At 42.8% G+C, this 13597-nt stretch overlaps 1 protein-coding gene across 3 annotated transcripts in view; it reads left to right on the top strand.

Moving 5' to 3' along the window:
• Nucleotides 1-13260, top strand: part of l(2)gd1 (lethal (2) giant discs 1) — a 41503-nt gene extending 28243 nt beyond the window's left edge. For 2 of the 3 annotated variants that reach the window (XM_075669430.1, XM_075669428.1), the window contains exons 16-25: nt 30-155; nt 907-965; nt 1265-1381; nt 3388-3452; nt 6582-6626; nt 6706-6758; nt 8800-8851; nt 9773-9872; nt 9960-10050; nt 12613-13260. In XM_075669430.1, the coding sequence (XP_075525545.1) occupies nt 30-155; nt 907-965; nt 1265-1381; nt 3388-3452; nt 6582-6626; nt 6706-6758; nt 8800-8851; nt 9773-9872; nt 9960-10050; nt 12613-12732 (828 nt within the window). In that variant the 3' untranslated portion in view covers nt 12733-13260. The remainder of the gene's footprint in view (nt 1-29; nt 156-906; nt 966-1264; nt 1382-3387; nt 3453-6581; nt 6627-6705; nt 6759-8799; nt 8852-9772; nt 9873-9959; nt 10051-12612) is intronic. The other variant, XM_075669429.1, reaches the window with a different exon arrangement.
• Nucleotides 13261-13597: the final 337 nt, after the last annotated feature.

The raw sequence follows: 13597 nt of genomic DNA, 5'->3' as shown, positions 1-13597 counted from the left end.
GCAGTGACGTGGTGTTTTTGTGCTTGCAGATCCCAATTCCACCTCAGCTTCAGGAAGACTTCGTGGTTGTCGAGGCATCTGACTGTGAACCCAAGGACGAGAACATTGAACAGATGTACCAGACACTTGAACAAGAGCTGGTGGAACAACACGAGGTAAAAGTTAAATGTCAAATGTTTTGCTTCACTGCAGTAAGGTGTTGTGTGGTCTTCCGTGCATTATTGTAATGAATACACAGAGCATTTGTTAGTGTTAGTTTAGTTGTGTTGGACTGCTAAGCACGAGGTTGCAGGATCCAATCCCGACCACGGCGGCTGCTTTTCGATGGGGGCGAAATGCAAAAACGCCCATGTCCTGTGCATAGTTGGCCTATCAAAGATCCCCTGGTGGTCAAAATTAATCTGAAGTCCCCACTACGGCATGCTTAATCATAAAATCATGGTTTTGGCACATAAAACCCCAAAATTCATTCATTCATTCATTCATTCATTCATTCAGTTTGTCAGTTTGTTTAGTGTGAGGTGAAGTGTGCTCATGTTAGTGTTTTCATTTCATAGTACTATACACATTCTAGGCATCATACACAAATCAGGTTGCAAACACTGCAGGCAGGATGCTGGATGCAGGCTGCAGGGATGTACAGTTTAGTATAAGTTAAATTATTGTGGTAGTTTTCTGTTAGTTTAGTTAGTGTGACAGGTGGACTAATGTTAGGGTTAGCGTGTCCTGTTCATTTGATTCAACATATGTCACTCTGGTAGCAAGCACCAGAGACGAAACACTGTCCGTAGGGGTGTGCTTGTGCTTCCTGTGATTGCTTTCCTGCAACCTGGACAGTGTGTTTCATGTTAGACTAGGTCACCATGAGTGCAGATAAAGCACAGTCTTCTTTGCACTGTGTTACAGATGTGTGTTCAGAACAAAGACCATTTCTTCAAGTTGGGAGATGTAGCCTCTGGAACCAAGTGAGCAATACCACAATCTTCATTATCCACCTCAGGCTGCCTAAATGTGCCTGTCTTAGCTGCTTTGTTGAATGTGCTATTTGAAGCTGGCAGCATTCTGTGTAACGATGTGATTACTTAAGTATCACGACACACATTATGGCAAATTATGGAGATGTTTTACGTCTCCACAGTGCCATCTTTATATTTTTCATTGTTGTGTTGCATATGTGTGTACACATTTTGTGCAGAGTGTGTAATGTGCCTCGCCTGCATTTTTGTTGTTTTGATACCATCGTGTTTCTCTTGGTTCTGCCCAGGTTTGAGAAGCTTGCTCAGGACACCAATCGAGATCTGCTGGTGGTGAAAAACCTCAAGCAGCGCAATGACCCACTTCCACGGTTCCACTATGAAACCAGAGTGTTCTCAATAGTTCGGTAAGGCATGCTGGCCTGCCCTAAAGCTTCAATGTAATTAGCAGCAGAATGAAATAACATGGAAAGTTCTGTTGGCAATATGGCACTATGAAAACAGAAATGTGGATTGGAATGTAAAGAGTACAGTCTCCGCTCATTACAACGGGCCAGCGTACAACAGATTTTCGGATATAACGGACCATATTTCATTCTTTGTTTGTTCTCGCTGTTTTATCAACGCAGCAAAGTTCGCTTTTAATGGTCCGCGCTACAACGGACTATCGGCTACAGCGGACGAAATTAGCAGCAATTTTTTTTCAAAATCGGGTGTATAAAACATACTTTTGCCGGGTCGACACGGGCTGACATCTGACTTGTGAGGGTCAGCCGACGATCGTGGCTCAATATCGTGCGTGCCTGCAAGGGAGGAAGGCGGGGCGGAAACATGCGGTCTTTTTTTGTGTGCACGAGGCACGGGGCGGTGGGGAGGCGAGAGAAGGGGGTTCTACTCCGGCGGCTGTTGAATACGGCACGCCTGCTGCAAGGCTGGTGTGCCTCTCTCATGGAGAGAAGTGCGCAGCGGTAGTTGGGGTGGCGGCCGATCGGGCAGCGGCTAGCATTTCACTTTTCTGTTTTTAAGGATTTCGCATTCTATTACCTTTCAGCACGAGCACCCAGCAGCCAGACTTGATCGTTACAACCGATAATGAGACATTGTAGACATTGTAGTAAGCGCGTTATTTCTCCATATAAAACATACTAAAGTTGATGGTGCAGCAGCTTTTCATTGTTATAGCTGATATATTGTTAAAACCGGCATCGTTATAAGTGGGTTCAACTGTACTGACATTCTGAGGGGCCCTCAAGCACCTCTTCTTGAAATCTGACTAACATGTTGGTATGAGTGCGATACATTTCAACGAATGTACTGCCAAAGAAGTCCATTTGAAGAGGACCTAGTATGAATAGAGATATATAATGGTTGCACCATTTACCTTCTCCATTCCTCCTTTCCTTTCTGCTGGGAGAGCACCGATTGTGATGCCATGTCGAACACTCCTTCCTCTCTCTCTTTCCATTTCTTTCCATGGTGAAATGAAGTGTTGACACAGACTAGCTAGTTGGAAGCCAGCACTTTGTCATTTGTGTTCTTGCTTGTCCCATCATTCAGCGCTGTTTAGACTGATACTTATGGTAACTTTTCGAGTTCGCCATCTGACTGTGCCCGACAGTGCCTGACTGTGTCTGACAGTGCCCTAGAGCGATGGAAGAAGAGGGGACAGAATGGATGGGACACATTAACAAGCGCTGCTTCCTCATTTCCTAGAAAACCTTGAAAGATGTCCGTGTGTGTGTGTGTGTGCTTTGGTGCTTGTGAGGTAATGAACAATCCCCCAGTGGGGGGTGCCTATGGACCATAACGTTTCTTGTGACGTCATCACTGACATTGCCCTGGCACAAAAATAAGGTGGGGCTTCAGAATGCTGCACGAAAATGAGCAATCTATCATGCAAGATTGTAGGTTCCCTGGCTACAGGCAGCGGAATGATACTGTGCTCACATGCTCGTGGTAGCATTGTCTACAGTGGAGGAACGCTTCAAAAAGCATTTCATTACACTTGAAGGATCCCCCTAGGTAATCCGGAGCCCAGGGCCGTGACTGTTCAAGTGTATGTGTAGCCTTGGGTCGTGAAACTGTGTTAATTTCTTTTTACTTCTCTGCTTATTAATTTATGGTGATAGGGTACCATATGTTTATGTGATTTAGCTTTATTAGATTTCATCTGTTAAGAGCCAACTTTTTCTGGCTGTTTCCAAGAGTACTGCATTACTGAGTGCTGCACTTTATTGAAGAAACTTGAGTAGTGTGTTCAGGCCTTTCACTTTTGTATCTGTGTACCACCTTGAAAGCTGGTCAAAGCAGGTACGCTAATTATCAAACTATGATGAATGATTGACTGCATGACTGCAATCTAATGAATTGGCTGCGAAATGGTAAATTATGTCCAATGTGTTTGTTCTCCCAGCTGCAATCATGACCTGACAGATACTGACATTGAGGTCTCAATAGTGAGAGGAGTCAACCTGCCAGGTGAATATTTTTGTCCAATCTTTGTGAACCTCGTATACAGTGCTTATGGCATGCAGCATAGAAAGCTTTTCATGTCAACCATTTCTGCGTTCTTTGTGGTAAACATTCTGTTGACTGTCTTGCAGGAACCTAACACATGAGTCACATGGTGGCCTGAAATGATAACATTTAGTACAGTTTGGTTCTGATTAAAAAAAGAGTAATAAACGAGCTGACAGAGATTTGAGTAGTTTAATACTGACTTCTTACATTGTGTATTGACAAATTTCTTCTGTAATGCCACACATCTCAGCAACAACTGCCTGTGATTATTAAAAATATGAGATCTGAGAAAAAATAATTTTTGCTGACCAAGCCTCACAGTGCTGGCAAACATTGGAACCTGTGTTAATGCCACAATGCGTCTTAATCAAATGCTTTCTTAATACTACATTTTAATTAATTACTCAAGCTGGCATGTTGTAATCGCAGGATTGAAGTTGGCCAGTACTTGAAGTATAATATCTTGCAATAAATTTTGGGCATTTTGTCAGTTTTGAGAAATAAGTATACTCATAATCTGTAGCAAAGTCAATTGCTGCTACAATATGGTTCCACACTGCGGGAAAATTCATTGCAGAAAACTGTTAACTGGAACAGCAACCCATTTTGTCGCACATTTTGAGTGCATACCTCTCAAATCAAGTGCAGAGCTTCTAGCAAAAGGTTATGCTTTGAGTACTGGCCAATTTCAAACCTGCACTTACAGCTTGCACCCTAAAGTTGGTAATTAAAAGATAAATTTGTGAAATGTTGGCTTTTAGTGATCATATTAGATATTATCAGACACATATTGATGTTTGCCACTGCTATGAACCTATAGTTAGGGAATAGTACCATTTTATCTCAAATGCCCTGTCATTAGAGACAGTCATCATTACACATGGTATGTTATATCTGTTCCTAATATAGTGGTGGAGAGGTTGAAATATATAACACTGTTACGTTGCATGTTTGGAGCTAATGGCAATGTCTATGTTTGGTTGTTGTGTTATTGGCTGGAGGGGCGCAGCATTATCGCTTTGCATGCATCCGTTCTATGTTTTGCACTGTGACTGTGACACTCTGTATCATTAACATTTTAACGTGTTTTTGATGAAACTTTGCATGTTTTTGCTTGCTTCTTTGCTTGGGAACATTGCTTGACACTTGCAGGCTTGGGAGCTGAGAATGTTTGCTGTACTCTGGATCTCGTGAGACCTTCATTAAGCCAAGCATTCACGTCACTGCAAGCACTGCTTAGTGTTTATACGAGGTGTAGTTGATGATGAAATATATCCTAGCGCTAAACTTAGTCGTGTTTACTAGCTTCTTTCTTATTTCATACTTGTTTTCTCTGAAATATTCAGCCTGCATTAGAATTTAGAAGTCCTTGAATAGTACAAAGTTACAATCTATTGTGAAGTGTTATATTTTGCTGTACTGCAGTGAGGGAAACAACATCTGGAAGGAAGCACTGAAAAAAAAAAAAAAAGACATTGCACCTTCTGGCACTTTTCTTGTGCCCAAACAATAACTGTAATCTATGTTGAGTGTGGTTCCTTTTTTTAAATGCTGCATGCCTGGTACTTTCAGGTCATGAAGGGCATGCATGTATTTGTGTGACACAGTGTACTTAAAAGAGGTCCTGAACCACCCCTGGGGCTCAAACGCACTCTTTTCAACAGAAGCCTTCTGCTCACTTTTCTCGGGTGCTATATTTCGTCATATAGCATATTCCCGTACACTGCTGCTATTGGTCAACAGTTGACATCAATCAAGAAGGGTGTTTCAATCAGTGCGCTTCTTTCTGCTGTGTATATTTATTGACCCAGTTTGATAAACAAGCTGAAGTAAGTGAAAATCTGGTTTCAAATTTCAATAAGAATTACGTACTTCCGTAAGAAGCTGACTATCTTCTGCTCAAGCTCGGCCACGACTGCCCGTGTAGGAAACAAACTTTGGCCAGACTGCTTAATGGTGTTGTAGCCATTGGGTCTCACTAATTTCATTTTGAACACTCAACTAACCTTGAATCACGCAAAACTTAAGGTCACACCATGTGCACGCTTGCCAGTGTGCACTCACTCCTGGCTGCTCCTGGCTAGACACTTTGGCAGACTTCGCCTCATGTTGAGCTGTTGACAGCACTTCAAAACGTGCAATTTGGATGTGTCTACTATCCATCAATCAAGCTGATGCAGGACAAAGCCATTGTGGACCATGTGGCAAGGCCAGACAGGAGCATATAAGTGCGAGCGCACATTCAAGCCCTGTTGTGCACGAAACAAACACTGTGCATGTGTACTGTGGTTGCATGTAGATACTGTCTGCCATGTAGCGTAGATACCGTAGCCACCGTGGGGTGCCACAACGAGTCCACTTGCTGAGCGCACTGTGGCTTGCCGAGGACAACCTCATTTGGCATGTCATAAGTGCCAAGATCAGAAATGCTGATGTCTACGTGATAATCCAAAATCAAACTTGAACTGCGTGCCACAGTGACGTTCAGTAGGCAGAGCGTTGTGGGCATGCCCCACTCTGCCATAGCGTTTGCAGTGCAAGGCATTGAAGGAGGAGTGAAAGCACTGCAAAGAGAATCATAAGCGGCCTTTGATTTCTAATAACTCTGCTTCTGCTTGACACATTGTAGTAAATTTTGCAGCAATGTTTTTCTGAAATAGTCTATTTTAGCTTCAAACGCATTTCTCGACTTTGATAAGAAGTGGTTGAAGGCCCCTTTAACAGAAAAGCAGCGAGTACAGAGTTTTAAAGAAAGGAAATGCAAGCAATATTGTTATTGTTTGGGGACAAGATACGTCCCGAAGGGTGCAGCCTTTTCTTAGAGTGTGTGACACTTATTAGTAGGCTGAAAGATGCTTTCTTTATTATATATGCTTGTTCATCACCTCAGTGTCAGTGTACACGAACTGCATTGCTTAAGTGCACTGTTGTTAAATTGCTAAAGTGATAACAGAAGAAGGGAAAAGGTAAATTTGGCTTTATGTTAATGCTATGCCACAGCTTCATGCAGCTTTTGTGTCATGCGTTGAGTTCAGCATTTGAGTTCCTAGCCTGAGGTGTCGCTGTCATGTCTTTGATGATGTATAGGCCGAAAGATGACAGTCAAGAATGCGATGGCTTGCGGATGTGCCCGTATGTGTTTCTCACAACACGCATGGTCAAGTAAGCCACTCTTTCTCTCATCTCTCTCACACGCACACCTGCTGTGCAGGGAAGGCCGATGACTTGGACTCCTATGTGATGGTCACATTTCCTTTTCCTAATGTAAGTGCAAACGTGGTTTCTTTTTCAAGAGTATTTTGGTAGTTGTGTGTCTTACCTGGTTGTGCATTAGTACTGTCGGTATTTGTGGTTTGCTTTGTCCTGACAGTTTTTTTTTTGGAGTGAAAGCTTGTTATTACAGTTTTCCTGAATTGCCTTGTTTGTACTAACTCAGCGTCACCCTTGTTTAGAGCACATGAACAGCGGCCTCCGGGGCACTCCAGAAGCAGCCACCGATGTATAGTGCTAGCTGCTGGGCACGTTTGGGCCCAGCAACTACCGTTAGATGTCGCTGGCTGGCTCCAGAGCGCCCCAGAGGCTGCCATTACTGTGCTCTACACAAGGGTTGACGCCGACTGTACAAAGATAGCGCAATAACTTTTGTTTCACTTGTAAAATTGCCGGGTTTAAAAAGCGTCTTGTGCTATATTTGGAATGATGCGTTGAATGTAATGCACGGTTTACTTCTCTCAATTTCTCATTGCAAAATAATATTCGGCAAGCTTTACCACTTCTCGACTCAGTTATGCAGGAAAAGGCAGTATCTCACTGTGCAGGAGAGAGTGCAGGCCAGTGTTCATAACTTTTTTTGTAAACAATGTCGACAGGTTGCAGTCCAAAACACTTCATTTTTAGTGAAAAGCTGCCAAGTGATGATGATGACTTTCTAGGAACTCAGTGACTTTCTCGCTAACTTGTCAACACTGGTACAGGCTTGCGTGTGCAGGAGTAGGTGCATGTCAGTAAGGGAGCAAGAGCAGAATGAAGGGTTAAGGATGCAGTGGCACAAAGTGGTCTGTTGTCCTGCTGTTTATAATTGTGATTACTGTCATTGTCTTTTCTATTACATTGCTGTGGTGCCACATCCGCACTTCAGTGAAAGCTTATTTGGCTCTTTCGTGCAGGCCACCGCAGTCTTTTTAAGAATGTTGCAGTCTGATGATCGATCGACCTGTCAACACACTTTGCACATGCGCGCACCCCTGCACATACACACACCCTTGCACATGCACTGGTTACCATGTGCATGCCTGCATTGCCATATGTCAAGGTGCTCGTCACGTTATGCTAAATCATTATATCTTAAGACATTGGCTGCAGTCTCACTAGGCATCTTCCATGGGGCTAGGATCATGATAATACTTCGTTTTCGGAGTGAAGTTGCGCCCTTTAATTTAGTATATTCTTGCAAACAGAAGTAGTATTGCCAGAGATAATGCGGAGGATAGCATATGTAGTTGAACAAATGATAGTGTATACATACCTGCCAACCTGTCAACTCCCGCCGTCCCAACACTGAGAAGGGAAGGTGGAGGGGGTTGAATGTTATTCTTTTGGTGGGGGGTTTGCTCTGGACACATGCCGTTTGAGGGATACATATGCATTTTTTAACAATAATTCATGTTTAGACACAGAACACCAGCAGCCGGAAACTTGCAGCAGCAGAGACTGGCAAGGAAAATATTGTTTTTAGATCACGGTGACTCTTTCAGTGGATCTACTGTTGCTGATTTAACCTGCTCGAGGAACTTGTCTGCATAAACTTGCTTGAAGCAAGTACCCCCTGGCATCCTTTCGCAAGGCATCAAGTGAAAAGTTTGAAGACCAATGAGTGAAGCGTTTTTCACAAATGGAATAAATTTTCCGTAAGACTTGAGCAAGATTAATCAAATTGTAAAAGAAGTCCGAATTCATAAACTTTGCAAGGAATTTAGTAAGATTGGCAGGTTTGCATATAGGAAGGATAGTATAGAGTGTCAATCAATCAATCAATCAATCAATCAATCAATCAATCAATCAATCAATCAATCTATCAATCAATCAATCAATCAATCAATCAATCAATCAATCCTTATCAAATTTTTTCAGGGTTCCCTTTTCAGTCACAAACCTAAATGTGAAAAAAAAAAAGTAGCTGTGCTATGATTGTTTCTGTTTGTAGCATACAAAAATTTCATTACTGTTGCCATGCTTGAACGTATTGGTGCTGCCTTTTTTGTAAGCCGTGTATTTGGGAGTGCCATCAGTGGCTTTTCTTTTTCAGGATGCGCCGCAGACAGCGAGAACCAGAACTGTGAAGGACACAAACAATCCAGGTGGGAGACTTTCCCATGTTAGCACAGCTTTCGTGTGCAATAGGTTGCTTTATGTAGCCTGAGGCACAGAAGCTGTTAGTAAAATTTGTACTATTGCCACAGAAAAATGTGGATTGAGGATAGGATAGAAACGTAATCTGGTCCTCTCCCTTTGCTGCCTGCAAAACATATGGCGAAATGGCACTACTTCTGCCAGTGTTACGAGTTGTAGATGGCCATTCTTTTTGACCAAGCCATCTTCAGGATATAGGAATTATTTTACCTTGACAAACAGCTTGTTACAGTCCTTGAAGTGATGAATGAAAGGGAAGGAAGCCATGAAGCTTAAGGTACGGTGGAAATGAGAAACAAGATGGCATTATTCTCGTGACCTAAAGAAGCTACAAATGTCACTGTCTCCTTAGTAGTAAACTGACCCAAATGATTTTTTCTGGCATAAGATTTAAGCAAGTCGCATCATGAGGTATTGACCTTTGCCATCTAAAACTCAATTTTGCGTAGTTGCTGTTGCTGTTGGCGCTTGCATGCACCTGCGATCATGATACTCCAGCATTTTGCATGCTTCGAACTTTTTAGGACGCTTCAAATATCTTTCCTGTAAGTCCTGGTTTGAAATTCACAAGCGATTTTACTGATGTTTCGTGCATCACCAGAATTGAATGCTGAATTGTTAAAGTTGACCAACTTTGATGAAGTAACCACCAGTACAAATTGTCGCTGGCTGTTTAAAAAAAGTGCTATCACCACCGTGTGAGTTCTATTTTTAGAAAGCTAAGAAACCCTATGTCTCAAGTTACACAGTACAATCAGTGTATGTTAACAGATCAGGATGGGCTTCTAGAACAGGTTTGTTGAATCTTGTACAGCCTATGAGAGTGTGCTTGTTCATTCTAACAACTCTTAAACGTACTTGCATTTCAGAGTTTAGCGAGAACTTTAAGTTTGAAGTCAATCGGAAATCGCGTAGCCTTGCAAGGGTAATGAAACGACACCCCATCAAATGTGAAGTCTGGGCCAAAAGGTATGGCTCTCAATATTTTATTTATGGGCAGGTGATGCCGTGCTTTCCATTGTTTGATGTCACTGCAACTCCCCATTTTTTTTGCAGAGGTTTCTTGCGAAGTGACGCACTCTTAGGCACAGCGTCTGTCAAGTTTGAAGAATTGGAAAACAAGTGTGAGATACACAATAGTTACGATGTAAGTTCTGATTCCATCTGCACTTGTGATGTGCGTGCACAAGAAAATTATGGCTTTACAATGTTGATTCTGGCAGTAAGGCTGTGCGTGGCATGAAATTTCGAGCTGTGAGGCTGGCCCAGTTTGTCACTGTCTTGTAGAAGATCCACTTGCCCTGGACCAATGAAACAAGTTGCTGCTTGTTCTTGGTCTGGCCAGTGAGCTTGCCACATTAGGCCAATCCAAGCTGTGTCGTGCATTGAAGCTGTCAAATTTCTTTTGCTACTTCTGCTCATCACTGTGATGGCCTGGATATGTTGCTGTCTGTGAAGGTGGCCACAAGATGATGTCGCCAGTCTCAGCTATGTACACAGATTTCATTTAGCTCAAACTGTGTATTTTGCATGCCTTCATTGTTAGCATTTAAAGCTCAAAAAGGTTTCTTATGGCTAAGACAGCGATGGCAGATGCTGAATGCACTGTGTGCCCAGCACTTCTGCTCGAGATTGTCGTCTGCTTCATATGCCGTAAAGTTCCTGACATTGGTGGTGCTGTTCATTGCACCATTAGGTGCCACGCGGCAGCTTCACAGCGCCTACAAGATGTCGCCAAATTTCATGCATAGCAGGCAATGCTGCGAAGGCTAGAGGCTCGGTAGAGAGACTTCTCTAGCTGTTCACATCCATGATTAAAAAGTAGTGCATCACATATGAAAGAACTCTATTAGGTACGTGCCATGTTATTCAATGTAAAATTAAGTTTCAAAGCTTTATATGTTTCAAGATATGATGCATCTATTACACAAATTGTGTTGGAGATCTAAACCTATATATGTACCAATAAATGAGCGAAGTACCCTGTTTATGCCACCAGCGACCACAGCACATCACTTGCACTCGTGACGAAAACATAGTATGTCCTGTACTACGTACAAGCACAAGTATGCACAAGTAATGCGTGATTGGACGTAAACTTGCGTCGACAAGTAGCAGTTGTGGTATATGTAGTAGCATAGCCTTCTCTATAACTTCCATGCCTGCTGGATGACTGCAAAAGGCCGTCGTCTACAGAGACGCCAATTACATAGGGTTAGAGTCAGCATATATAGGGTAGCGACAACCCTCACCAGGTGCTAGGCAATCATGGTGTGGCGTTGCCACAGAGTAGGGGTAGCAGACGACAAAAGTTGTTTGCACTGTTCGCATAATAATGGCTTTGAGCGGCGGTTGTGGGCGGTTCAACTAGTGCGCCGGAGACCCCAACGTAAGTGTAGCCCCCCAGCAGAAGTTCCAACAGCGGCTGCTTTTTATTGCTTCGGTATAGCTTCGCTATAGCTTTGCTGATAATTTTGCAAGCAGAAGTATGCTGCTGCTCTTTTATTAATGCACATGCTTCTTTTTTTGTCAGCAACGAGCACCAAAAACGTAAAAAGTGTGCTTGAAACCACTCTATGTAAGTGGCACCACTGCCATAGTTCACACGACAGCCACTTCCCATTGGTTCGCCGATAATCCGGCAGGCACAGAAGTTGTATAGGAGGCTACTGTAGTTATTTCATAAAACAGTGTTACATATCAAGAACTGGTCTATGAAAGGTGCAGAGTGAGACCTTTATGACCACACTGCTTGCAGTCATTATATGTATGAAACAGAGTTTAGTTTGGCCAGGCTCTGGCCTTAGCATGAGACTTGAGGGGCCTGAGCCTGGCCTGTGGATGGGCACTGGCTTTTGAAAAAGCATGAACTTGTATGCATCTTGGTTGGGAGTTAGGAGGAGTTCTTTTTTTTTTTTTTTACATGTATGTTAACCCAGTTATGTTAACATGCTATGGTGGTAGAGTGGCTTTGGCGTTTTGCTGCTAAACCTGAGGTCACGGGATCAAATCCTGACCGTGGCAGCTGCATTTCGATGGGGGCAGAATGCAAAAACGGCTGTATGCCATGATTTGATGCACTTTAAAGGACCCCATGTGGTCAGAATTAATCTAGTCTCCCACTACGGCGTGCCTAATAATCATATAATGGTATTGGCACGTAATATCCCAGAATTAAAATTTTTTGTGATTGTTATTGCTTTCTGAAGTTAAATCAAAGCTTCAGTAGTTCAAGTTTAATCAAGGATATTAATCTGCTGCTCTACTCGGCTAAGAAGACATCTGCAGTGACATTTTAATTGCCTTGGTGAGCAATGGTAGTGCCATTTGAAAGTCTTTAGTGACTTCAAATACACTATCATTGCTCGCAATGCCTGTTCTAGAAAGTCAGTTACTTTCTGGAATGTGATTTGGGCTTTTGTGTAGTTGCTACGAGCCTTAAACCATCTTCACTGAAACTTATAGGGCTACTTAATTTCTTGTCTGCAACATGCTTAGAAATATCCATTTAGATGGAATTATCATGAAACCAAGTCTTGTTAACAATCAGAACAGTCAGAAATAAAGTTAGTTGAAAGTAGTTGGAGCTTGTTTTCTCAGGACGTGTTCTTGTACAGGTAAGCACCAAGTGTTATTGTAGCCTGTTGTTTCTGAGGATGCGAGGGTCTCAAACACTGACAACCACTATGCCCTGTTTTCCTTCTTCAAGGTCTTCGACAGCAAGCGTCCCAGTGGTGGCAAGCTCGAAGTAAAAGTTCGTGTGCGTGAGCCTTTCGTCTCGAAACAGGTGGAGGAGATCAGGCATCGGTGGCTCATTATCGGCAGCTAGCTTTCGCACGCCCACAATCTGCCTGCTAGAAGGGCAGCCGTGTCAGCAACAGCAAGCTAAGCGCCTGATAGTGCCAGATGCTAACTGCAACTTTCACATAGAAAGGCAATGCCATCCTCTGTTGCGTTCTTGTACATATGTGCGCTTGGTCATTCTGTTGTTCCGCATAACTTGCAGTAAGTGCAGCTTGATCTTGAGCATTGCAGCCTTCTGAAAGCAAAACCTGTCCAAGCAGAAAACCAATTTTTATTAAATCAAACTCGTTGGCTGCGGTATGGATGCACTTATAACGTGGTGGAAACTGCTATTACAATGTAAAGTTATTCTCATGTTATAATATATTGCTGTCAGCAGTGTTGTTCCCATGTGAGGGCCATGTGAGATGCAGTGTGTGCAGTTTTCTATTTTAATGTTGCACGCACTGGTTGGAACACGGTGTTGTGAGCACTAAGATCTGCAGAATCTTTTTAATGACTACAATGTACTGTAATTTAAGAAAAATAAACTGAAGGCATGTAGGAAAGAAGACTAATACCATTTTATTGTTCATGCATATTGCACTGAGAGTTGCTGGTGCTGAGAGAGATGCATAGTGTGCTCTACTACATAACGTGTTCTATCTCGTCTGTGGCCTCCTGGATGGAATTTAGTGCACAGTTAGAGATTTGAAGTATTCGAAAACTATTAGAAAGACATTCGTATTAAGAACTGACTATTCAATTCGAGGACCAAATCGAATAGGGCAATCTTCAATCTGTTATTTAAGTTTCGAATATCCGCACACGTCTACCTTCCAGCACTGTAGAGCACTGCACGGGCCTGGTTTTTCAGCCCAGGCCTGCCGCTTGAATCCGGTCTTGGTTTA

Source organism: Dermacentor variabilis, chromosome 9 (assembly GCF_050947875.1).
Source record: "Dermacentor variabilis isolate Ectoservices chromosome 9, ASM5094787v1, whole genome shotgun sequence".
In the NCBI taxonomy this organism is placed as follows: Eukaryota; Metazoa; Arthropoda; class Arachnida; order Ixodida; family Ixodidae; genus Dermacentor; species Dermacentor variabilis.
Note: the sequence above shows the minus strand (reverse complement) of the source record. Positions and strands in the feature narration are given on the sequence as shown.